Source organism: Mirounga angustirostris, unplaced genomic scaffold (assembly GCF_029215605.1).
Source record: "Mirounga angustirostris isolate CCGP_5_RB_7025 unplaced genomic scaffold, mMirAng1.0.hap1 SCAF_14, whole genome shotgun sequence".
In the NCBI taxonomy this organism is placed as follows: Eukaryota; Metazoa; Chordata; class Mammalia; order Carnivora; family Phocidae; genus Mirounga; species Mirounga angustirostris.
The window spans coordinates 85,763,060-85,789,960 of NW_026991722.1; the positions used below are offsets into that span (position 1 = coordinate 85,763,060).

Sequence of the window (26,901 nt, forward strand, 5' to 3'; positions counted from 1 at the left end):
GGTTCTATACGGAGGTGTCCGATGGAGTGCGGACCTGACCTGTTGCCCCCAAGAGTGCCTTGGGGCAGAGGGGCGCCCCAACGGGGCCGCCAGCAGGTGTACCCCGGGAGCTGATCATGTCCCGTCTGTTCCCGTTGCAGACGATGCTTTTGGAGAAGAGCCGCGTGGCCCGGCAGCCGGAAGGGGAAGGCAATTTCGAGGTTTTCTCCCAGATGCTAGCGGGGTTGGACCTGGATCTCAGGTGAGTGACAGAACTAAGCAGACGGCAAGGACTCATTCAGGTCGGCTGTTCAGATATGACCGTGGAGCACGTTCGCGCAGAGGGCCTGGAGTAACACCCGCTCCCCTGGGTGTATGTAGTGATTCTTCGTGCCAGGGTTTCCTGGCATTTAGGAAGGGTCACGGAAGGGCAGGGAGTGCAGAATATTCCAGAAAGGGGGCTAGGGCCTGGGGCAGGCGCTGGGGCCATCCGGGCCGTGGCGGGGAGCCCTCTGCCATGAGGACCACGTGCTCTGCCAGGCCTCTGGTGTGGGCAGCCCCTCCCTGACTTCCAGTCTCTTCTCTGCTTCCAGGACGGAGCTATACCTGCACCAGATGGCAGACAGCAGCTCCTTCGGCATGGGTGTATGGCCTAAGGTAAGGAGGGGTCCTTTGGGGGGGGTGCGGATGTCTGTGTCCCCACGGCCAGGATGGGAGTGTGATGGAGGGGCTCCCTGTGTGACTCTTCTCCTTTGCCGGTGGGGTACATGGTTGGCAAGGACGGGTCGTGTGGGGGCCTGGGTTGGTAGGGTAACTGACTTGTACACATAACAGGGACCAGAAGGCTGTATATGGAGAGGTAAGCATGCGGGCTCTGGGCTCAAACCCTGGCTCTGACACTTATTAAATACATGTTCCAACCTCTCTGAACACTTGTCTCCTCTTCGGTCAAATAATGCGAATGGTAGTATCTGTCTCATCGGGTCGGGGTGAGGGGTAAATGAAATGATGTGCATGAAGTGCGGAGCATGGGGCTTGGCCTAGATCCATCAATCAGGTACTCTTAGTAGATATTATTGGTGACTCACATGGGTAGGGGCAGTCAGAGCCTGCTTCCTGGAAAATGTGCTCTGTGAGTAGGACCTGGAGAGATGGTGGTCACTTGTTTAAAAAAAAGTAAGGTGTTGACTTGTTTGTTTATTCTTTTATTCATTTGTTTATATCTTAACAATTTTTTTTCTGAGTCACCCCCCACCCTACTACATCCACCAGCTCCTGTGCCAAGCTTGTGCCAAGTGCTGGGATTATGGTCTCCGTTCATGAATTTTTACTCTATCCGGAGAGATGGATGCACGTATTAATGCAATCGTGTGAGATATGAATATGCCAGATGTTGCCCAAGATGCTGTGGGCACCAGAGGGTAGTTGAAAGAGCTACTTGGTTCTCAGTCAGGACATTTGATGGGGTTTTGAGGAACGAATAGGAGTTCACCACATAGGGTAGGTTAGATAATTACCACGCCAAAGCCTTTTTAACAAAGATACGATCTGGGAAATAAATAGTGCTGGAATAATGGGGAATCCTCATGTCAAAAATGGATTTCAATCCACAACCTCACACCAAACACAGAAGTGAACAAAGAATGGATTGTAGGGCCAAATGTAAAACTTAAAGCCATACAGTTTCTGGAAGAAAACAAGGGGAAAATTTCTCTAGCTTTGTTTCGGGTAAAGGTTTCTTAAATATGCCACCAAATACACAGTCCATAAGAAGACAAATAGATAAACTGTATTTCATCAAAATTAAGAACTTCTGCTCTTTGAAAGGTACAGTTAATATGAAAATACAAGCCACAAACTGGGAATAAATATTTTGAAATCACATAGCTGATACAGTATTTGAATCCAGAATATGAGAGATGACTGTCTAAACACAATAGATACAACCTGATAAAAAAGATGGGCAAAGATTTCAACGTACAATTTGCCAAAGAAGACACACGGATGGTCGATATGCACATGGAAATAGGCTCTACATTACTAGTCGTTAAAGGAATTCAAACTAAAACCACGATACGCTACTGCTGCACAATCATGAGAATGTGTGCGTTTTAAAAGATTGATCATATCAAGTGCTGGTGAGAATTTGGGGCAGCTGGTACTCTCCCACATTGCTGGCGGGGCTGTAAAAAGTATCACTGTTTAGGAAAACAGTCTCCTAAAAAAGCGAAACCTACACTTTCTGCACGATGCACTAGTCTACTCCTAGGTATTTATGCAGGAAAATAAAAGTGCGTGTCCAGACAAAGGTTTTGACGCGAGAGTTCTTGGCAGTTTTATTTGTAGCAGCCCAAACCTAGCAATGCCTAATAACCGGTGAGGGGCTGCTGGGTGTCGATGAAGATAGTAGACGAGTCAGCCATAAAAATGAATGAGCAACTGGCATATCTGAGAACATGCTGGCTCTCAAAATAATTATGCTGAGTGAAAAATCTCCGGTGAGGGGCACCTGGGTGGCTCAGTAGGTTAAGCATCATGATCCCGGGGTCCTAGGATCGAGTCCCACATCAGGCTCCCTGCTCGGCAGGGAGCCTGCTTCTCCCTCTGCCTGCCCCTCCCTGCTGCTTATGCTCCCTCGCTCTCACGAACAAGTGGATAAAATCTTTTTTAAAAAAAAAGAAAAGAAAAATCTCCGATGAAAGAGAGAATAACTGTATGATCCCATGTATGTGAAACTCTACAAATTGCAGACCGACCAGCAGTGACAGAAAATAGGGCAGTGGTTGCCTGGGCGTTGGATGGGGGCAGGAGGAGGGGAGAAGGGATGATAAAAGGGAACTTTGGGGGGGGGTGATGGATATGTTCACCATCTTTATTGTGGTTATAGTTCCATGCATATCAGATTATACCTTTTAAAGATGAGTAGTTTATCCTTTGTCAATTACATGTTAATGAAGCTGTCTACACACACACACACACACACACACACACACACACACACTGCTGGGTACTCTCCACAGAGTTAAGGATTCAGCAGGTCTGGGGCAGGGCCTGAGAATCTGTATTCCTCCCAAGTCCCCAGGTGATGCTCCTGCAGCTGCTGGTTCAGGGACACCCCCCCCAACACCACCAAGGACCACTGACATGGAGCTGATTTTTGCAGTAGGAGTAAGATGATGCAGCTATTCTATCTTTAAATTCTGGGGGCTAATCCACTCTTCTTCCAACACGCCGTTTCGCTGGCAGGCATCCACAATATGGTTTTCTTCCAGACCCTTTCTCCCTATGACTGGACCCCTGACTTTGACCGTGACCTCACAGGATGAGAGACTATCCCAAGCACTGGGCTTTCCCGTTGGTGTTAATGAAGTCTGGCCAACTGTATCCATTTGAGTGTGCGAGAGGATTGTTTTTGAGGAGAAGAGCCCCAGCCTGTTCCTTGTGAGCTTTCCCCAGCCTGACTTTTTGTTAACAGTCTGCACACAGGAATGGGTCACAGCGGGAATCCGTGTCAGGCAGGCTTTTGAAGTAGATTTCTTTTTGTGTGTGTGTTTCTGGGGGGTGTTTTCTTGAGACCAGTTGATTTGCGGGGAACTGGTAGGGTGTTCCTTTGTTCTCTCTCTGCTATTTGGCAGGTATCCAGGGAAACTTTCCTCAGTGTTCTAAGAACAAAAATAAAGTCTGAAAGCTCACTGCTCTTTGATCCCAGCCTGGGGTAGTTTTCTGGGGCTGGGTGGTCCCAGTACTGTCTCAGTAAGGGCATGTGGTGGTCCGGAAATACCCCCAAGAATGGGAGTTGCTAAATACAAGCTCCCCAGGTTCCCAGATTGAGCACACAAACATACAGGATGCCCAGAACCTCATCTTGTAAGGGATCTAATGTACAGCATGGTGACTATAGTTCATAGTTGTGTTTATCGCATACGTCCAATATCTTAGGAGAGTGGATCTCAAGTGTTCTCACCACACAACAAAAAATAGTAACTATGTGAAGTGACAGATGTCTTAATTAACTACATTGTGGCAGTCATTTCAGAACGTGTACCTAGATCAAATCATCACATTGTTGTACACCCAAAATATACAATTTTTATCTGTCAATTATAACTCAGTAAAACTAAAAAAAAAATACCCCACAGGATGACTGGTTAAATTTGAATTTCAGATAAACATGGAATAATTTTTTAAGTATAATTATGCCCCAAATATTGCATGGGGAGGCATGGAGGCTTGGAGTCATATCAGAGAAGGCTGCCTGGAGGAGGTGAGCCGGACAGTGAAGTTGGACAGGGGCAGTGAGGCCAGCATTCCTGCTCTACCAGATATTGCAGGGAAATATACTAAAACGTTACCCATCATTTATCAGAGATTCAAATTGAACTATATGTCCTGCATTTTGTCTGGCAATTCTACGGCCCAGTTCATCCCTGGCTGAGCCTTCCTCCTCCTCTTAGCCAGTTCTGCTGACTTGGATCAGTTCTGCTCTGACTTCATCTGTAACCGTGGCTTTCATTGTTCCCTGAGAATTCACTGATGACGGTGGTTAAGAAATGGGTTCTGGAGTCTGACAAATCCAGGTTCAAATTCCAGTACCAGATGGGAGGCCTTAAGCAGGGTGACTTCATTTGCCTGGGCCTCGGTTTCCTCAAAGGTAAAACTGGGATGCTAATAGCCCCCCCCTTGCCCCCAAGTTAAATGAAATGAAACCCACCAAGTGCTTGGACACTCAGCTCTTATTATCATGATTATGATAATGATTCATTATTACCTTGTATGACAGCATGGGACTTTTGTCTCATTAGTCTTTACTCTATCCTCTAGTTTATATTCTTAATATTTATTTTCAGGGGCACCTCCATGGCTCAGTTGGTGGAGCATGTGACTCTTGATCTCGGGGTCATGAGTTTGAGCCCCACGCTGGGTGTAGAGATTACTTTAAAAATATATATACATGCTATATACATACACAGCAATATACTATATATATAAAATATATACAATTTATTTTTTAAAAATTCATTAATGCATACTTCCTGTGGAAAAAAACAGAAAAAAAGCATACAGACAAAACCAAAATGAAATCACATACACTCATACAAACCAAAACACAGGCGTCCGTAACTTCGCCATCTTGAGACATCCATTGGTAACATGTTTACAGATCTGCTCTCAGCATTTTTTCTATGAGTATTTTATACAGTTCATAACAGACTGGACGTCACGAAAACTTTAACAAACAATATATTTAATGACCAGACGGACATTCAGATGGGTGTCAGGATTCCCCGCGCCATTTCCCTAATGTTGTCCATTTACAGAAAAGGTTCTAAACCCTTTTTGTAGTTCTTAATAATGAGATGATAAATATCTTTGTGCATCCATCCTGGGCCTCTGTACCTGTATTACTATCCCCTGCTTCCCAGCCCCTTGTCCAGGGAGAGACCTCCTGTTAATGCCTGTGTGCGTGTGTGTGTGTGTGTGTGTGATCTTGTTGATAACAATCTCTCATCCTGTTTCACAATGTTTGCTTGCTTATTGTCTGTCTCCCCACCATCCTAAGGTTCTGTGTTCTCTTCACTGCTTGTGTATTTTACAAGGCCTAGCACTGAGCTGGGCACACAGCAATGAACGTTTGTTGAGTGAATAAACGAACGAGCAGGCCCCACTCACCACTACTTGGCTAAAATCTCATCTTTTCAATTTTCTCAATTTTGCGGCCGTGGTAGGCAGAACTATATTAATTGCACTTTAATTTATCCCGCTGTGTCATCAAAGGCATTTCCTGGGGCTTTGAGGATCTCGTGTCTCTCTTTGGATCCATTGCCTCTGTCCTGGGAGCTGGGGTGGTTGCTGGGAATCCCAGAGGAGCTGGGAGAAGGGAATTCGAGAGTTTGGGGGTCTCCTTCCTTAGCCGACCTGGCTCTGGGGTCCTGGAGCATGGGATTAGTAGCACCATGAGCCTGGAGCAGTGGGCGGATAAACTCTACCTCAGCGTCAATGGCTCTGATTCAGGGACACTAACCAGCAGCTCGTTGACATTGACTCATCAGTGGATATTTATTGATCTCATCGCGTCCCAGGCACTGGCACAGAGTTTTGGAGGCGGGTGGGAGCCACCACGGCCACATCTTTGAAGCAGATCCTTCGAGGCCAGAATGACAAGTGCTGGAATCAGAGGTGTGTGTCAGCTGAGGCCAGGCTGGGAGGGGTAGAGGTGTATCAAGGAAGGCTGCCTGGAGGAGGTGAGCATGAGCTGGTCTGTTGGTGCACTGAGTGAGGTCGGACAGGGGCAATGAGGCCAGCATTCCTGCTCCACTGAGTGCCTGAGGCAAAGGGGAAGGTGGAGCGTGGCTGCAGAGCCCAGGATGAGGCCCGGGGCCATCAGCTGGAGCAGGGCTCTGGGCCGAAAGCACTGAGCCCTGAGGGATGGTTCTGGCCGCCCCCCGGTGGCTGCCTCGGCTCACTGACTGTCAGTCCCAGCTCCTGGTCCCTGCCCTGTGCCCTTACTGCCTTCCACTTTCAGCTTTTAAATGGAACTTATTTGAGATCTGTCAGGGCACCGGGACACATTTGAAATCACAAATCTTTCATATTATTTTCTTCTTCTCTGTAATTTATTTTTCTGCAACCTAGCCTGATTTTTTTTTTTTTTAAGTGCCCAGCAGCAGTGATAATAATAATCATCTTTGCCTCCCAGCAGTTTGCTTCTGGCTTTTACCTTCCAGGCTTTGACCCGAGGCACATTTATTTTTTATGACCCAGTTGTCAACTGTGGAGGAATGATCTCCAAATAGGAAGATGGGGGATCATGCATTCTTGCTGGGGGCTCTGCCCAGAGCCTTCACTTCCTTAATCCTCCTAATGGTCCTCTGAGCAAAGGGATTTTTATCACATCTGGTTTTCAGGAGCAGTAACCGGGCTCAGAGAGGTGAAGTCACTTGCCTAAGAGCACACAGCTTGGAAGTGGTAGAGGCAGGGCTGGACCTGTCCCCAAATCTGGCACTATAGCCCGTCCCCCTCTGTCACCTCAATCCAGTGTTGTGGCTGAAGACCCTGTGCTCTGGGGTTCACTGTGCACTCTGGGGTCATTTATCCTCTCTTGGACTCAGTGTTCGCACCTGCAGAATGGGTAGAGCCACACCCAGCTCCCTGGTCTGCTCCTAGCAGTGGGGGCCCAGTAGAGTATCTGGCAAGCAGTGAATTTTCTCCTCCCCAGTTGGGTGATTTGGACAAGGGCCTAACCCTCTCTGAGCCTCGGTTTCCTCCTCTGTCAGCGGGAGAGACCCACACCTACCTCACAGAGTATAAGTACCTAGTGCAATGTAGCAGCTGCTCAATTCATGTTTCCTCTTCTCCCTCCTTAAATGGACTCCCAGTGCCCAGGGAGGATGTGAGCATGGGGCAGAACGGCTCAGGTATGGGGAGCTCCGGGCTGACACCTGTCCTGCCCTCCCCACGTTCTCTAGGAGGTTCACCCACCTGTGTGGGCACCAATATTTCTTTTGCAAGTGAACTGAGCCCACTTTCAGCATTTTCCTCCTAGAGCCCGCCTCAGGGAGAAGATGCTCACGTGCCGGCTTTCTCTCAGCCAGGGAGGCCTCCAGTAGCCACGGCTCCCTCAGAGAGCAGCTCCCAGCTGCAAACCGGGGCTCCCCACTGCCCGTCTCTCGGGGGGAGACGGGCCTGCACGACCCACCTGAGGGTTCTCGGCACCCAAGCACCATGCTCCCTCCCCCAGCCCCGTGCCCTTCTGCTTGGAGACTCTTCCTGTCCTGCCCACCCCAGTCCCCATGTCCCCTGGCTTATTCTGTTTGCTTCATGCACCACTACTTCCAGGAAGCCTCTGACTCTCCCCAGAGTCTCCCGCCCGCCCCCCCCCCCCCGCAGTCACTCCGGCTGTCATTCGGTTTGCACATCTGTCCCCCTCATTGGCCTGGGAGCCTCTCAAGGGCAGGACCATGCCCAGTTCACATTCCATGGGGTGCTGGGCGTGCACTTGGGCAGCAGTGGGAGAGGGTGTCCGGGAAAGCAGAACAGCCTGGGTCAAGGCACCATGGGGAGAGATGCAGCGGTGCACAGGGACCAGCATTTATTAGGCACCACTGTGTGCTGGGGCACTATGCTGGGTGCTTTACATGACTCATTTATTCTCACAGTGGCCCTGGGAGGACGGCGGGCTACGGTTTCTGTTCTACAGAAGTGGAAACTGAGCCCCAGGGCAAGGGCCAGAGATCTGTACAAAGTCACTCTGCTGGGAGCAGAGAGTCCAGGGGACGGCCAGCTCTGTCTGACTCCAAATCCAAACCTGGCCACTCTCTGCATTGAAGGAATCTCCTGGGCACTCTAAGCACAGCCCAGTCTAATGTGGAGAGGGCATTCTGGATTTTTTTTTTTCCCCCTCACTAAATTACCTGCAGTCTTTGGTTGACCTTGAGTCTTTGCCTCAGATAAACTCTGGGCATGGTGTGAGTTGGCTTTTTTTTTTTTTCATTATTTTATTTTATTTTTATTTATTTATTTGAGAGAGAGAGAGAGAAAGCACAAGCAGGAGGAGGGACAGAGGGAGAGAGGGAGAGGGAGAAGCAGACTCCCCACCCAGCAGGGAGCCCAACCCAGGGCTCGATCTCAGGACCCTGGAATCATGACCTGAGCCGAAGGCAGACGCTTAACCCACTGAGCCACCGAGGTGCCCCTAATTTTTTTTTAATTGAGGTGAGACATAAAGCGTATAAAGCACACAAATTTTAAGCCTCCAACTCAGTGATGATTATATTCTTAAGCACACCTGTAGCCACACCCCAGATCGACACCTAGAACATTCCTCATTCTGACAAAGGCTCCTTCGAGTCTCTCTGCCAGCAGGTGTGTCCCTCCCGTCCCAGAGTCATCACCCGACTTGTCTTACCAGAGGCTAGTTTGGCCCGTGTTGAACCTCGCAGAGATGGGAGTCCCAGGGTGCAGAGTCTTTGGTATCTGGCTCCTCTGGCTCAGCCCGGGTCTGTGGGATTCAGGCGTGTGGTCGCACCCACCAGTGGCTCGTTCTCGTTCATTGCTGAGTGATCCTCCAACACCGTGCCCCGGCTACACGGCCCTTTGTTTATTCCTTCTCCTGTGTATAGACATTTGGGCTGTGACTTGACGTAGTCCACTAATTTCACTGATCTCTCCGTGCGCAACTGGGATGCAAGGAGTGGCTTGCACCCCAGCACTGGGCAGAGGTGTTTGGTTCCTTGGAAATTCAAGGAACTGTAAACATCTTCCTGATCCTAATGGTTCGGATCAGAAACATAGACATTTGTCTCTCTCTATTTTCTGTTGCAAAAGAGCCGTGGGTGGGGGAGGGGGTGGGGGGGGCAGGGAGAGGAAGAGAAACTGATGAAGCTTTAGGGGAAGTTTCTCCTTCTCTTCACCTGAGCTCAGTGGCAGATGATGGGGTCCACCTGTAATTTAAAGTCAAATGCTCAGAGCTGACAGTGGGAACGATAGTAAATGTGTAGCCACTGTCCTTTTGGTGTCCTTTCACTGCTACTTTGAAATCTCATAAATAACTGAGAACATGTTGGTCAGATGCCCTCCCTCCCTCCGTGGGCTCCAGCGGAGCAGTGGCCGTTGCTAGGCTGAGCTCCTGGTTGCTAGGGATTTTGTGGTCCTGTGGTGGCCCAGAAATATGATGGATCAGTGGCACATGCTTTTGCTATTAATTGAAATATTTTCACAGCGAATCTCTCAATGTCACCGCCTGCTTTGACACCGTCCCAATTGGTCGCTGATCCTTGCAGGCTTCTTTCCTGGTTAGAAATGGCTTGAATGCAAGGGGACAAGCAGCCTGGACTGGAAATCAGAAAAGCCTGATTCCAGCCCTGCATCTGATACTAATTTGCTGTGCGACCTTGGGCCAGTGTTCTCCCCTCTCTGGGCATACTGGATTCTGCAAAATTCAAGGACCTGCCAGCTTTAACAGCCTACCATTCATCGCCCACACTCTGTAAGAGGGCCAAGTGCAAACCAGCTCCTCATTATCTGCTGGTGGATTAGTGACAAAAGAATTCTTGTCCCCAGCTCACTTCCTCTCAGCCCAGCAGGTTTCTGGGCTGAGTCTTCTTGGCCAGATGGTGTGTGCAGGAGTTTCAGACTCATTTTAATATTCAATCCCGAACATAATTGGGATCATAAATCTGAAAAAGAAAAAAACAACACCCTACAACCCATAAACATCAGAACATGTCACTTTCTCGTTCCTCCCGCTTAAAAATCTTGGGTAGTTTCCCATCACTTGCACTGGGGATAGCGAACGGTTGGTTTCCCCTTCAGTTGCTGGGGCAGATCAGTTGGTGTCGGCTGCAAGGGGTGGTGTCCTGAGAAGAATCAGGGACTCACTGGCTTGCTGCGGGCTCTTGATTGATTACTGATGCCTGCCACAGGTGCAGGAGTGTAGACAGGGGCGTGCGTTTGCCAGTTGATTACTGATGCCTGCCACAGGTGCAGGAGTGTAGATAGGGGCATGCGTTTGCCAGGTGTGGCACCTGCAACCTGCTCAAGCTCTCTCTCTTCTCTGTCAGCCCCGCCTCCAAAAAGATCTGCTTCTGCACCCGCATTCAGAGGCTCACCTGTTGTCTCCTCAGATCTCCTTTGGTCCTGTCGTTCCCTCTGCTCGTCGGGACTTATTGCATTCAATTGGTCGAATGATGCCTAGTCATCTTCCAAATTCAATCTCGGGTTTGTTTCGCCTTCTGTGACCATCTATTTGCCGCTTTTGGGTGGGATTCATCAGCGCCTTCCTGCCTCTGAGATCCCACTGTTCCCCACTCATACCTGGCCCCCGGTTATGTCTCCTTCCACTGCTCCCTTGAGAGGCCCCCCAAGTCAAGTGCTGGGCTTCCCTCGGCTTTGCATCCTCAGGGCCCAGTACCGAGCGGAGCCTCAAAACAAACAAACAAACAAAAAAACCCAAATCTCCCGAATGAACACATGGATGAATAAAAATCGCAGCGCATTCCAAAGTCAGATAGAAACGATTTCTAGAAATTTCCCTACAGTTGGAGCCCTGGGTGTCAAGCCGCACAGCCTAGTTGTGGGTCATTTACTGCGCTAATAAAGCGACCGCACGTTTCCCCCGAGGGTGAGCCCTGAGTCAGTGCTTCGCCTTTTCTCCACCCTCACGGCCTCTTCCTCTCTCCCTTTGCTCTCAGCCTGAAGACAAGCAGAAGGCGGCGGCCGCCTTTGCCCGACTCCGCTGCGCCATGGAGACACTGGGCATTTCGGAGGGCGAGCAGCGAGCCATTTGGAGGGTGTTGGCAGCCATCTACCATCTCGGCGCGGCGGGGGCCTGCAAAGGTACGTGCTTCCTGCCCAGCTCACCTGTGCTACCAGTTGTCTGTGGCGGCAGCTGCCACCACGAGGAGGGACAGGATCAATCTGTCATCTGCATCGCTGGGCCTGTTCTCTGGGAGGCTGCAGGACCGGGCGCGGTGAGATGGAAATGGGGCTGGGGTTTTTCAAGGAAACCTTGTAGACGGAGATATTCTCCATCTGTGCGGTCCAGAACCAGCCCCGAGCAGCATGGGGCTGTTGAGCCCCTGACATGAAGCTGGCGCAACTGAGGGGTGGAATGTTTAATTGCGTGACATTTTCATTAACATGAATTTAAGTAGCCGTCTGTAACTGGCAGCCACAGCGTTGAGCATGGAAGCTCCAGAACACCTGAGAGATAGCTGGGTCCAAGCAATAAAGGTGCTATGTTTCTACCTAGGCATCTTGAAGATGCTCCCCGACCTTACGTGCTGAAGCTTACGCAGCCATCCTTCTCCTCCTGAGTCTGCTCCCTGCCCTGAGTTGTCTGTTTACTGAGCATCCCTACTTCAGCTTGGTTTCCCAAGTGGTTCTGGTCTTCCCTCTTGCTCTCACCCCTCCCTAGCCGATCATTATTCACCTTGCCCTGTAGAGGATCTCTGTGACAATATTTCTGTCCTTGTTCCTTGTTTCTCTAGTCTTACTGTTTGCCAATCTTTTTTTTTTTTTTTTTTGCTTGGACTGTTACAGTAGTCTCATTGCTAATGTCTACGTTCTTCCCTCAGTCCATCATCATTGTGACCCCTGGGCTCTTTTCTAAAAACTATAGGCCTATTGTGTCATCCCCTGCTTAGAATCTTCCCGAGGCTCTCTCTTGCCTGCTAACTCAACTAAAGTTCCTTGACTCGGCATTCAAGTCTCCTCACTTCCCTAACCACTTTCTTTGGTCTTCTTTGGCTCTGTAAAAGGTCCCAGGGAGACAGTGGGGATCCAGAGTAGCATGGCTCCTGCCTTCATGAGGATCATGGTGCCTTGTATTGTGATCGTGTCCTTGTCTAGCTCTTTCTAGTAGGGAGTGCATTCCTTGTGGCCTGGGACATGGAGTTGGGATTTACGTGTTGAATGAATATGTGTGAATTGAGGTCTGTCCTCTGGGGCTGTGTACCGACCCTGGCTGACATTCTGGGTCATTTGTATGCGGGCAGCAGACTTCTGGAATATGTTGGTACATCATTCCTGCCATCCCCACACTCCTGGGCCTTGGGGTCTATTCTTTCAATTCTCGTACATGTGAGCTGCATGTATTGGCCCACTGATTTGACTTTGGAAATTTCTAGAAGTTATGCTGAGTCAGAAATAAGTAAGGTAGGGATCCCCCAGTTGGTCCAAACCAAGGACAGACATGATTGACTCGGCAAAGGTGAAAAGTCAAATGCCACTTGCCTTTCCAAAAATCAGTTGTGGGCCATGCTCAACACGTTGGCTACTGGGGCATCACTACCATTTTGCCTGTGGGACTGTAGGGTCTCTCTCTCTCAGCTTCCTTGTCACCAAGACCAACGTGGGTCATGCACACCATAGTGTGAGAACATGGCCCCATCTCCAACCTGAGCTGCCTTTCTTTCCCTGCAAAACTCTAATCATCTGGTAAAATCTCTACCTCTGCAATTGGCTTTGTCCCCAGGAAGGGTCGGCAAACTATGGCTTATAGGGCTAAATTCAGTCTGCTGTCTGCTTTTGGACAGCAATAAGCTAAAAATAGTTTTTATATTTCAATTAGATGAATATCTATCTATCTATCTATCTATCTATCTATCTATCTATCTATCATCTATCTATCTATCATCTACCTACCTATCTGTAAAATTTGGGGGTGTGTGAAAATTCTATGGTATTCAAATTATAGTATCCATAATTAAAATTTTATTGGAACATGGTCATGCCCCTCATTTACATGTCTCTGGCTACATTCCTGCCACAATGGCTGAGTTGAGGAGTTGAGACAAAGATGGTGTGGCCTGCAAAGCCTCAAATAATTACTATTATATAGCCCTTTACAGAAGAAGCTCGCCCAGCCCAATCCTGCACCAACCCATGCAAGATCACAGCAACTGGGGGGCTTCGTGCCTCCGAAGTGCCTAAATGTTTGATTTGCTCTGAAAAAACTCCTCCATCCCCCTTAGACCCGGCCATGCCAGAGTGAGGATGTTAGGAATCTGTCCCTGCCCCCAACTTGATGTGTGACCTTAAGCAAGTCAACTCTGCCTCTGGTCACAGTTTTATCAGATGTGACATTCTGCTGTTGAGCCAAATTCAAGGTTCTTAATCTAGTGAATTTGTTTTCTGACAGTTCTGGAGGCTGAAAGTTCAAGGTCAAGGTGCCGGCAGGGTTGGTTTTGCCTGAGGCCTCTGTCCTGGGCTTGCAGAGGCTTGCCTTCCCCCCGTGTCCTCACTCATGTGTGTGTCTGCGTCCTGATCTCCTCTTCTGATTAGGACACCAATCACATTGGATTAGGGCCCACCCCCAGGACCTCATTTTACCTTAATTATCATGTTAAAGCCTTGATAAACAAATACAGTCACAATTTGAAGTCCTGGGAGTTAGCACTTTAACATACGGATTTGGGGAAGACATAATTCAGCCCATAACACATCCCCATCCCTGAGATAAGCCAACATCTACTTTGTGCCCAGACCTGGAAGAGGGAGGGATATGAGGGGCTGTGAAAATTGGGCCCCTTCTTGTGAATTTATCATCTCATAAGGAGACATGAGGCTTCCTACTTAGGACCATCAGCCAGCTTTGTGAGCTGGCTAGGTCGAGGGTGGGATTGCAGAGGTCAGAGCAGGAAAGCCATGAAGGTTCAGAGTTGGGACATCCATGGGCTGGGGATGAGTTGAAGGAAGCAAGCCTGTTTTACAGAATGGAAAGCTGAGGCTCTTGGTGCAATTAACCAGGATTGAACACCAGACTCGTCTGAGCTTCCGTGATCTCCTCTTTCAATGGGCAGAGAATGGGATTGATGGGAGGATCAAATGGAATATGGGTGAGGAAGCTAAACTGGACTGGGTCCCCTAAAGCAGACCCTGAGACAAAGATTTGGGTACATGTATCCTTCTGGGAGGGGATCAGCAGTAGGGGAGGGAGATAGGGAAGGGAAGGCAGGTGATACTTTAATGAGCACATCACTTCTGGGCAACTGGAAGCCCAGTTCCACTGGGGACCTCTGGGCGATTCTGAGGAACATGGCTCCCAATTGTATTACCCAGGAGACAAGGGAGCCGGGGTATTTATCCACCGCCTCCTCCTTCTCCCTGGTCAAAGGTTGCTCCTGGGAGGCATTAACGCCCGCACTTCCAGCCTGTCCCGAGCTTGAGCTGAGCATGTGCCTGCAGCCAGAGACGGCAGGGACACACAGACAGGTACCCACAGTGCCAGACCAGGGACATGCATGGCGTGGCAGGTCTGGGATGGCCAAGGCAAGGGATGGTGGATCGGTCATCAGAAGAGGCTAGCTTGAGGCAATCCTTCACTAGAAGGCGAGTCTAGGATTTTGTTGTCCATCCCAGCACAGATGACTCTCCTCAGGTGGCCCAGCTGGTTGCCTCTCAGCTGCACTGAGCTGACACAGGATTGCCCCCCCCCGCCCCCCGCAGACACTCTGCAAGGTCTGCAGATGCGTGGGATCTCCCTCCCGATTTCCACCGTCAACTTCAACCCTCTCTACCTCCAATGCCACAAAACAGGCTCGCAGAGTCCCCTGGCCCACCGACCGGTCACCAGAGGAGTTCGGTACATGGGGTTTCTCCCCCTACAGGGCACGTGGGAGGCCCCCCTCTGATGTGGGCTCGGGGACCTGCCCCATATCTGGAGCTGCCTGTAACGCTAAAAGGGAAAGTCACATTTATAAATATTTTATTAATACATGATTATGGTAATAATTTCTCCCAGCCTCCCCCCCATCCCACCTTATAAATTATTTTAAGAGGAGCTGTTCTCAGTCTGCCTGGGAGGCCTGCCCGATGATTTACTTACTATATATTCTGCTCTGGAAGATTTCATAATAGGTTGCTCTAAAATCAGCTATTAAGAATTTCAAAGTCATATATAAATGTCTTTGCTTTGTGTCATAACAGATCATTTTGAAATATATTAAGAATCATTTCCATTAATCAGGGTTTTTTTTTTTTCTCTCATTAAAATGATGTTCTCCTCTCAGCGCGCCTGGCTTCCTTATTTTGAGAGCCCTGATCTTATTTTTTAAAAACCAGTATCAGTCCCTGTGGGAGATTTTGGGGCTCATAACCGGACTCAGGGTTTCTGAAATGTTAGGGCAACGACAACAGCCACCACGAATTATCCATTTAGTATTTGACCGTTTCAAAATCACTTGTACTTTGATCGTGCCTCTTGATCGGATTCAATTCATGCGGTAATCTGGTGAGGACCAACAGCGCTACGGGCAGGAGTCCGGAGCCAGCCTGCTGGGTGCAAGCTTTGGCTTGGGCTCCCCAAACCTCAGTTTTCCACTCTATAAAATGGAGCCAATAGAGGCCCCGGCTTGCAGGGTCATTGTGAGGATTAACTGAGTCAGTGCCCAAAAGTACGGGGTACAGGACTTGGCTGGTCAAGTGTGGGCTCAGAAGTGTTCGCTGCCATGCATCTCCCTCTGTTGGATTAAAGAACAGAGACTCAGAGAAAGTGTGTATTTTACCTGACATTGCACAGCGAGTACGTGCCAGAGTACTCGGCAGGTCAGGCTCCCTGCAAATATCCCTCCGCTGTCCTCGCCTTTGCAACAGGCCGTGAGGGTCGTCTCCTAATGCGGAACGGATTTGTTTTTCTGGACCCTGGGCTGAGAGCTTCTAGACGTGGTCACTGCAACCTTAGAACAGCCTGGGAGGGGTGAGGTCTATTATGATGCCCATCTAACAGATGACGTTGGCCGGAGCTTCGTCCCTATCCCCCAGGGCACACAGCTAAAGTCAGAGGTGGGATTTGGACCCAGGTCTGCCCAAGCTCTGAGCCCAAACTTGGGGGACTACACATCTTGCCTCTTGCCTCATGCATTGCTGCCTCTGTCCTCACAGGCTCCCAGAGGGCTGGTGGGGTCACTTTCTTAGCTGGGCTCTCTGAATTGCCTCTGAAGCCAAATGTGGGGGGCTTTCCTTAGGCCAAACAATTCTCTGATTCTCCAGACACCACCTGGGTGTCCCACAATTCAATTCAATTCAATGCAGACGCTGGAGTCTGTGCAGACCTCACAGGTTAAGGGCTCAGTCCCACAGGCCTTCCCGACTTCAGACCCCTGGACCACACATTTGGGCCACCTGTACTTCTGACCGACCACCTATAAAGCTGGGGGCTTCCCGCCACCCTCTCAGGTTTGATGATTTGCCAGAAAAGCTCACAGAACCCAGGAAGGCACTTTACTTACCTTTATCCATTTATTATAAAGGATACAACCCAGAAACAGCCAAATGCAAGAGATGTGTAGGGCAAGGCATGGGGGAGGGGTTCCTTGCCCTCTCTGGTACGACCCCCACCCCCACCCCCAGCTCCTCAATGTGTTTACCAACCCGGAAGCTCTCAGAATTCTGTAGTTTGGGATTTTTACAGTGGTTTTATTATTTAGGCATGATTGATAAAGTCCTTGGCCATTGGTGATTGATTACTCAGCCCACAGCCCCTTTCCCCTCCTCAGATGTCAGGGGGCGAGGCTGAAAGTTCTAAATTTCTTTTCTTTTTTTTTAAGATTTTATTTATTTATTTGAGAGAGAGAGAGAGAGAGCACAAGAAGGGGGAGCGGGAGAGGGAGAAGCAGACTCCCTGCTGAGCAGGTAGCCCGATGCGGGACTCGATCCCGGGACTCCAGGATCATGACCTGAGCCGAAGGCAGTCGCTTAACCAACTGAGCCACCCAGGTGCCTCTGAAAGTTCTAAATTTCTAATCAGCGACCAGCCCCTGTCCTGAAGCTATTGAGGAATGGCTGAGACCCCAGCCATTCATTAGTGTGCAAAAAAAACCCTCCTCACTTCAGAGATGCCAAGGGTTTTAGGAGTTGTGTGCCAGGGACTGGGGACAAAGACCAAATGTGTATTTATCCCAGGTACCAAGCCCATGCCGCAGCCCCAGACCTGGTGGCCCCATGGAAGACCACTGAGCCCTTGTGGATGGTCCCAGGCTGATGGGGCCCCCGCCCTCAGATCACCACGGGGTCCCACCGTACTTATGGCCTCTGCTTTGTTTGAGCCTCCGGCACCTACATCATACACAGCCCCAGCATCACTCCTTGGGACTACTCTGAGCTTCCTCCTTTGGGGGGGGTCATATCCTGTTCTTCCTGAAGCCCCCTCAGGCCCCCTCAGGCCCCTGTGTTCCTGCAGAGCTCTCCCACCATGCCTCTCCCCCACCCCCTTCTCAATCCCGTTGGCCCCTGTGACATGGCGCCCTTTATCCTGGGAGGCTGGCTGCCTGTGGGGTGGGGGACCGCCCTGTCACCAGCTGTGCCCTGGGCAGCGTGGAAGTCAGAGGCTTGCCTTCCCCCAGGATGTGGAGGGGAAAGGACACGGGAGTTTTGCTGTCAGCCAGTCCTGGTTCAGATTTCAGCTTGGCCTTTTATCAGCGGGGTGTGACCTTGGCCAAGTTATGGAACCTGCCTGAGCCTCGGATGAGGGAGGGGGAAGGAGGGAGGGAGAAAGGATGTCCTAGAGCTGTCTGGAGGCTCCCTGAAGGTTGTGATGCTAATATGCCCTGACTCTGGGCCACCTCCCGCAGACAGGCAAGGTGGCTGCTGGCTTGGTCGGTTCATTATAAAGTGACTTGTTTGAAGAAGTCAACCCCAGCTGGCTGTTGGGTCTTAGGAAATGTGTTTTTCTGGTGGCAGAGGGGAGCTCCCTCACTCTGCACTGCATCTCCACCCCCCTTCTGTCTCTCTGCTTGCTGTCCCCGAATGGTCCTTTGGGAAGGCAGTGGGAGGACATTCTGGGGCTACCTCCACTTGGCAGGCAGAAAACCCTGGGTGATTCGACATCATGGTTGGTTTGCTGTTAACCAAGGCTCATGGCCTGGGCCATACCTCAGGAGCCATCAGGAAACCATTCATCCCACCTCGTATTTTTTCCTTTGGCAAAAAGTGGCCCATGGAACAATTAGCCAGTGCCCGTGTGTTTCGTATGGCAGCAAATGGAGGCTCTCTGGAGCTCACTTGATAAGGACAAAGTGAGGCACAAGGGAAGAGCAGGGGACCCGGCTTTGAATCCAGGCCTCCCCACCTCCTGGCTGTGGGATTTAACTTGTGCAGTGATTTCCCCTCTCTGGCCTCAGTTTCTGTTGTCCGTAAAATGGTAATAAATCCACCTACCTTCTACAGGCATTCGATAGTCAGAGACTGCACGTGTAAGATGTGGCACATGGGAGATGTTCAGCCAGCTATGACTTGCTTCTCTGTGCCAAGTACTTGTGTTGCTCGGCGGTCTCCGTTGGCATTAAGGCAGGCCTGTGAGGTGGGCTGGGTGGTAGGTGAGAGCCCCTTTGGTGGGTGAAAAACATAAGCCTTTAAGAGGAGATGCTCCTCGCCAAGGGCTCACAGTGAGCCATCTGTGCTAATGAAGGGCAGGTTCTGAACCAGAATCCAGGTCTGGACTCACAGTCCGGTGCTCTCTCCACAGCTTAGCAGAAGGTCCTGAGGGCCAAGGACATGCAGGCCAGTGCTCAGAGCAGCCAGGAATGATGCAGACCTGGGCTCGCATCTAAGCGGGGACTCCATCCCTTGTTAGCTTGGGGGACTGGCCCGGGTACCGTGCTGCGTAACAAATCAGCCCCGAGCCCCCATGCCTTACACACAATCATTTCATTATCTCCCGAGGCTTCGGTGGGTCCGCAGTTTGGAAGGGCTCAGCTGGCAGCTCTGACTGGAGGTCTGTCCCGTGGTTGCAGTCTCATGGTGGCCGGCCCGGAAAGAACAGGGGCTGGAGGAGGCGGGGACTGGCTGGGCATCCCTCTCCTGTGTGGTCTCTGGTCTCCCCACATGGGCTCGTTTGGGCTTCCTCTTGGCATGGCAACTTCAAGTGCAAGTTCCCAGTGAGCACCCTGGAAGCTGCATCCCCTTTTCGGAGCTGGCCTCAGATATCATGCAGCATCCCTCTGCCATGTTCTATGGGTGATAAGCCTTCAGCAGCTTCAAGGGCCAGGGGAACCAGACTCCACCCTTGGAGGGGGGCAGCAACAAGGTTCTAGAACGGGTAGACGTTCTAGACAGAGAGAGACGGGTATGGCCCTGTTTTGCCACAGTGGCTTTGAGCAAGTCACTAGCTTTCTGAGGCTCAGTTTTCTGGCCTGTACAATGGGACTGAAAAGAGCAGTGACCTCACAGGTCCACCATACAGATGGACAGAGATGCTGTATGTCAGGGGCTGAGCCCAGAGCCGAGCACATGGTAAGTTCTGGCTGTTGGAAGTTAGGATACCACAGAGCTTATAGAATCCCACAGCCAAGGCTTCCTAGCTCCCTGCTGAGGGGGCAAGAAGACAGTTCTGCTCCCTATGACTGAGCCACCCAGGCACCCTCTGCTCCCTATTTTTGTTACATCCGCCTCTCCCCTACGAGCTCCTTCTCAGCTCCATCTAATTTCTATCTGTATCTCTGTCCAACCTCCACTCCCTGTCCCTCCATCTGGAAGGTTACCCCGTTAAGCAGAATCAAGGTTGGAGAGCTCAGAATTGAGGCTAAAGGCGTGGGCTCTGGGACCAGGCTGATCCATGTTCAATCCCTGTTTTCCTGCGGATCTCGGCCACTCCCTTGACCTCTGAGACTCAGTGTCCTCATCTGTAAATTCGGAATAATAGGGCTTACGTACCAGGGTTCTTGTGAGGCTCACGTCACTTAATCTGAATCTGTGAAGCTCCATCATCGTGGTTATTAATGCTAGTATGATTATTAATGGAAAGTCTGTCCACTTCTGGTGGGGGATGCCGGGTTCCCCAGCAAAGCTAGAGTGTGCAAGGCTGATGTGGGCTCTTCTTTCAGGATCGCTGTGGTCCTGCCGCGGTAAGAGATGATGTGCACTCTCCCTAGAAAGCCCGAGACTGTCACTCTGCCTGCCATCCCTCATTACTTCACAAAAGCGACAATCATGTTCAGAATCCAAAATAGCCACAGGATGAGTGATGGCTGCCTGGATGGCCCCATTGCCTTGCTCTCCTTTTCCTCTGAAGGCCAATGGGAGGTTTAATTTAATATTCTTTCACTAAATTTGCCAGTCTACTTGCTGCTGACCCCTCTGCCTAATATATGACACCGTCAGGCCCGTATACAACCCGAGGAGGGGCCTCATAATAGGGTGATGATAGCCCACTGTAATAAAGATGCCAGTACCAGAACGGATGGGGTCATAACTCAGGGAGCCCCGGTGAAGGGGGGACACAGGAAAGAGAGACAATAGTCGTAATGATGGAGGCCCAGCCCCTCGCCTTCTGCTGGGAAGCCTTGACTTCCAGCAGCCAGGGCAGCCCATCCAAAGATCAGAGGAGGGGGCCAGATGCTCCCCGACGCTAGGGCGAGACCCTGCGTGCAGAAGGCCGGTGGGAGTCGTAAAAGGGAATCCCATCAACCCAAAGCTGGGACCGTATATTCAAGCACTATGTGAAGTGCTTTACTGGTTTGGGTTCATAAACGACCACACACATCATACCGTGAAGCTGTCTTCCTTTGAGAAATGGAAACCACGCAGAAGAATAGAGAGGAACAAAGGTCCCTCTGCCCCCCAAGGTGATCACTGGTAATGGTGTAAAGGGGACGTTAATCACAATGGATGTGTCTAGACGGACACGCCGTTATTAACCCAAGTCCAGGGTTTCCAGCTGGGCTCACTCATGCTGTTGTGCCTTCTATGGGTTGTGACAAATGTGTACCATCATGTTCTACCGTGATGGCATCCTACACGACAGTTCGCTGCCCTCGAAGGCTGAGATTTGCTGTTGTTGTTGTTGTTTTCTCTCTTAAACTTTTCTTTTTTTTTTTTTAAGATTTTTATTTATTTATTTATTTGAGAGAGAGAGAATGAGAGAGAGCAAGCACATGAGAGGGGGGAGGGTCAGAGGGAGAAGCAGACTCCCCGCCGAGCAGGGAGCCCGATGCGGGACTTGATCCAGGGACTCCAGGATCATGACCTGAGCCGAAGGCAGTCGCTTAACCGACTGAGCCACCCAGGCGCCCCTCTCTTAAACTTTTCGATTTGAAGTCATGATAGACTCACAGGAGGTTAGGGCAGGAACACACAGTCCCGTGAGCCTCCTCCAGCCACGGCACGGTCCGCAGTGGCAGGGACCAGCAACTGGGTCATCAGGATGTCCTGAACTCTCTTTGTTGACTGCAGGGACCTGCCCGTTATTGGGGGGAGGGAGGCGCTCCATATGTGTAGCCACTCTCCTGTGGGTTGTTCAGGTTGCTTTCTGCATGTTGGTGTTCTAGACATGCTTGTAGGCAGAGCTGGTGCCTGGGAGCGAGCATTTTGGAGGGCTGGTCTCCTGGACATGGAACTGCCGGATGGAAGGGTGTGTTCAGGGCTTGACATTTGAACACGAATGGCCCGGTTAGCATCCCCTGGGCATTACCTGGGTCGGCTCATCGAACCCTCTCGAGTCTGTGGCGTAGGCACTTCTGTTTTCATTTCCATTTGCAGGTGGGTAAGTCAAGGCTCCGAGAGGTGAAGTCACTAGCTCAGGATCACACAGCTCTAAGTGGCATGAAGCTGGACCTTCTGTCTGCTGATCCCTGTGTCCCCGGAGGGCAGAGGGAGGCTTGGTGTTTCAAAATGGACCTACTGCCTCCACTCTGGGGACACTTCCTCTGTCCACCACTCCAGTCCTCTCTGTGCTCATCTGCGCTCACTTCTGTTTCCGTAGGTGAAGCACGCCGGGCTCAGGGCAGCCAGGCCAGGCCCCCATCTGCAGTGCCAGCTCCCTGCCCCACTCCCCTCCCCCGACAGCAGCTTCTCCCTGCCTGGTCCACAGCCCCCACTCCCTCCTGCCCCCAAGAAGACAAGCCGCACACTTGTAACAAGGTGTTCAGAGCTCAGCGTCCAGGTGCCCCCTCTATATTTTCCCCGACAGGGATTCGGGTTGGCGTTTGGGCCCCAGGTGGCTGGGACCAGGGCTGTTCATTTCTTAAGGCTCTGGGCGAAGGGCCATCACGTCACTGAGTCGGGAGGAGCAGGACAACTGCAGTCCGGGCCTATATGGTTTCTCCCTGCAGAGAGCCTCAGACGGCAAGCTTGGCCTCTCATAGCCGGATCTGCCCCAGCTGAAGCCAGGGAGGGCATCCCACCTGCCTGGCTCTGTGAACACCCTGCAAGGGGTTGGGGGGGGGTAGCTACCTGCCTAGAAGGGGCTACGATCATGCCAGGCCTGAGCCCCTCTTTGGATCGGGCAGGGACGGAGGATCAGAGAGGGGAAGGGCCTTGTTCAGGGTCACACAGTGAGGCCGTGGGAGAGGTGGGACTAGAATCCGAGTCTCTGGGCTCCTGGGCCATTTCTGAGTTCATTTTGCTCGGCCCCTCCTTCTCCCTCTGTCCTCCTCCGCCTTCTCCCCTCCTCCTTTCCTGTCTTCTCCTCTATGCCCTGGCTGCCCTGGGACACCACCCTCACTTTCCCAGACAAAATTTCAGTCTGATCAAGGGAGACCGACCCAGACAAGTGCACGGAAGATGCCCAGAGAACACTGTAGGCAGGGGACACTAAGTTCAAAGTGGTCAGCCCCACCCAAGGGGTCCTACCATCCTAGGCGACCCTTGAGTTGAATCTCCAAAACTGAGAAGAAAGTAAGGAGGGTGCTCCAGGCAGAGGAGCCTCACCCAGCGAAGGCGCAGTGGCTCGAGCAAAGCCTGGGGCCTCTGTGTTCTCCCCACAAGGTACCAATCTAAGGGGCGATGCTGGGTTGACACAGGGCTCTGATTAAGAGGCGACTGGGCTCTACAGTCTAGGGTTTGCACTGATCTGTCCTTGGACCCAGCATCCCCCAGGCCTGTCCCCTCCTGGGCCCCGTCCCACCCGCCTGCCTTTGTGCAGACACAGACCCCGCATCTCAGCCCTGCCCCAGCTGGTAGCTTGGCTCCCTGCCCGACAGCTGGTACAGCCGGCCTATTCTAGGCCACAGGCGAGGATTTATTCTGCGTTTTCTGAGCATATTGAATTCATTCATTAAGCTGAAATGGCTGCTTGGGGATGTAAACAATTATAGTTTTTAAAAAGCCCGGCAAAACCCTGAAGTGGCCGGGGCTAGAAGGCGCCGCTCGCCGGGGGCCCCACGCCTTGGGAGGCTGGAGTAGGGAGGCTGGAACGCCTGGGCAACCAGGTTTCGCAGAGGCTGAGCCACTTGCTTGCTGGGTGGCCTTGCCAAGGCCTCTCCCCCCCTTCTTAGCCTCTGTTTCCCGTAAACAATAACAGCAGCTGATATTTATCCCCTGCGTACTATGTGCGGGGCACTACTCTAAGAGCTTTGGCCATCCCAACAATTCCACGGAGTGAGTGCTATGACCGCATTTTACAGATACAGAAACTGAGGCTCAGAGAGGGGAAGGACTTGCTTCACGGGGGTAGACCAGATGCTCTCTGGGCTCTCTTTAAGCTTTGATCACCAGAGACCCTACTAACCTGTTATTGGGGAAGGCGGAGGGCAGGGGTGGGGAGAGGTGGGGGGCGGGGGGGAGGAAGAGCACTATGACTCCATTGCGCATGCCCCGACTCGCCATTCCGAGACAGCGTGCAACAATACGGAGGATAACAACCATGACCACCACGACGGACTTGTTCACTATCACTATTTACTGAGAATCCACTCTCTGCCAGGCCTGATTTACGTGCAGGTTATTCCATTAAATCTTCATAGCCCTAGATGGTAGGTTATACCCATTTTATGGATGAGTCAGTGGAGGCTCAGAGAAGTAAAGTAAGTTATCTAAGGTCGTGGATTTGGGAAGGGGAGGAGCCCAATTTTGGTCTGAGGACTTCCATCCTCGAAGCCTTCCTTCCTATTCTTTAGGCCACGTGACGTCTAGTAGTCCGTGGTGTCATCAGTAAATGCAAATCGTAAGGAGACCTCTTCACGCGGTTGGTGCGTTGATGAGATCACGTGCTTACTCAGCACGGGGCCGGGCACGCGGTGAGCCCTCGGGAAGCCCCCGCTGTTGTTGGGCTCTCCTTGGGCCCCAGGAAGCAGCCCCAGAGGGGACAGTGTGATAGGTTGAACGACCCGTTCTTCTTGTCTTGCGGAGGGACACTTGACTGTAGAAACAGCGCTTGACTGGGGGCCAGCCAGGGCTGCTTTGGTCCCGACGTCTGCCTCACTAGCTGTGTGGTTCAGGCACCTGCTGCTGGCCCCACCCCCGAGCCTTCGCTCCTAGTGTTCCTCCTAGGGTGACCAGTCATGCCTTCCACCTGCCCTGCGCCTTAGCTCAGATCACCGGCTCTGGGGACATTCTCAGCCAGCTTCACATCCAGTGTCTCATTTCATCCTTCAAACAGCCCTCTGGGAGCGGAGCCACCCATTTCACAGATACAAAACTCCTACTTGAGTAGGAGATGTGCTCAGAGAGAGGACATCTCCTACTCAAGATCTCACAGCCAGGCTGAATCTGTCTTTGGATGTCCAGCCTCCGCTTCTTTCCATAGTTCCCACCACCCCAGAGATGCCATATCTGCTTTTTCCCTCTTGATCATAATAGCTCTGGAGACTCCTCCCCATGCCCTCTTCTCTTGTAAATTCCCGGTGCCCATCGGCATACTCTAGGTTCTGAGAAGTCCTGTGGGAATGCAGCTGCATTTTCCTTGGTTTAATCTGATGCTGCCCCAAGTGATTTGTCTGGTGAGACTTCTTTTTCCAAAACACCTGCTCGTACTCCCCAGAGCACTGGGAGTGGTCTGTGCCTTGTCTTTCAGCCATTAGTGTGTGAACAGTGATTCCAGTTGGGTGATGAGTGATTCCAGTTGGGTTATAGATGGCTTATTGGCCAGGCCTTGCAGGGAGCACTGGTTGGGCAGACAGGCAAAGGTCTTGGGGCAGATGGCAACTTTCTCCAAAGCCAGATGGTGGAACGATAGGTCCAGGTGGGGAGGACAGGGGGACAGCAGGGACATGCAGGAACAGCTGTAAGAAGCAGGAAGGGCAAGGGTGCCTGGGTGGCTCCGTGGGTTAAGCGTCCGCCTTTGGCTCAGGTCATGATCTCAGGATCCTGGGATCGAGCCCCACATCGGGCTCCCTGCTCAGTGGAGAGTCTGCTTCTCCCCCTGCCCCTCCCCCTGCTCATGCTCCCACGCACTCCCGCTCTCCCAAATAAATAAATAAAAATCTTAAAAAAAAAAAAAAAAAGGCAGGAAGGGCTTTGAAGTTCCAGCTTGTAAGAGGGTTGCATTTTCCATGGTCCCAACATTAGGACTTTGCCGGGCACCCTGGGTGGGGAGCTGCAGCTACGTGCATTGAGTTGGCTCCCAGAGTTTCTCTTGGTGACCCATTTGTCCCATTTTAAGGGCAGAAATCTCAGTGTGATTGTCATCATAGGAGCGGACAGCTCTTGAACAGACCCCTTACTAAGCGACCTGCAAGTGTAACCTCACTGAGGCTTCCCAAGAAGTTCATGGGGGTAGATTCCCATTTTACAGAAGAGGAAGTGGAGGCTCTAGGAGGCGGCAGGACCTCCCTGACATCACGGGGCTTTAGGCGGGAGAGGTGGGATTCGAACCCAGGCAGTCTGTCTGCCGAGCACTACTGCTTTTTCTTCTAGCGTCTATAGACTTTTAGGCTTATCTCTTCCCTGCAGGTGGCCTCCTTCTTTACAGACATTCGAACTGGAAACCTCTGTGTGAGGAAATGTGACCCAGATGCACCAGCGTTATAAATAAGTCACATAATGCTCAGTAATTCAGCAACAGCTATTGTTGGAAGTTGTTGAAAGGAGAAATAACTTGGTTATTAATAAATGCGGGAGGCCACAGTAATTGATAGCAATTGAACTCATGGTGCACGTGGGAAAGCAGTCGTGTTATTATTTTTTCTCTCTCTCTTGGTTTTTTTTTTTTGGTACTGAACATAAAGGGAAAAACCTGCCTTTGCAGGTGGATTTGAGCACCTCGGAAACTGGTCCCAATACATCCCTTTCCTCCTTCCTTTTTTCTGTCTCTCATTTGCTCCTTTGTGCATCCTCTCTATTCAAATCCCAGCCTGCCTCTTACCAGCAGAGTGACCCTGGGTAAGAGACTCAGGTAAGGCAATTTGTCCAGGGTCACCTGGTTAATTGAGGGCTCTTCCTACTAAACCAGTGTTTCCTAAAGTAATGTCTCATGGGGACATTAGACCTGCAAGGTGCTCCTGAAAGCATTCTGAGGTCAAATTAGTCTGAACAGAATGTCCCCTTCTTGGAGATTCATCAGATATACTTTAAAGGCTCTGAGAAGTCCCGCAGTTAAGAAACTTCTTTCACCAAGCAATAACCAACTTGATACGACACAGGATTCTTCTCTGCCCACTGGCACTGATGAACATTCCATGGAACGACGGCTGTGAGGAGCCCCTTCGGGGAACTGAGCCCCAGCTGTGTGGCCGCTCTGCCCTGTTCTGTACCACTCTGCTACATGGAGAG

At 51.1% G+C, this 26,901-nt stretch overlaps 1 protein-coding gene across 1 annotated transcript in view; it reads left to right on the plus strand.

The window, feature by feature from the left end:
* MYO18B (myosin XVIIIB) overlaps window positions 1-26,901 on the plus strand; it is a 231,565-nt gene that overhangs the window by 17,518 nt on the left and 187,146 nt on the right. The window contains exons 9-11 of the mRNA XM_064577697.1: window positions 141-241; window positions 573-636; window positions 11,169-11,313. Coding sequence (XP_064433767.1) covers window positions 141-241; window positions 573-636; window positions 11,169-11,313 — 310 coding nt within the window. The remainder of the gene's footprint in view (window positions 1-140; window positions 242-572; window positions 637-11,168; window positions 11,314-26,901) is intronic.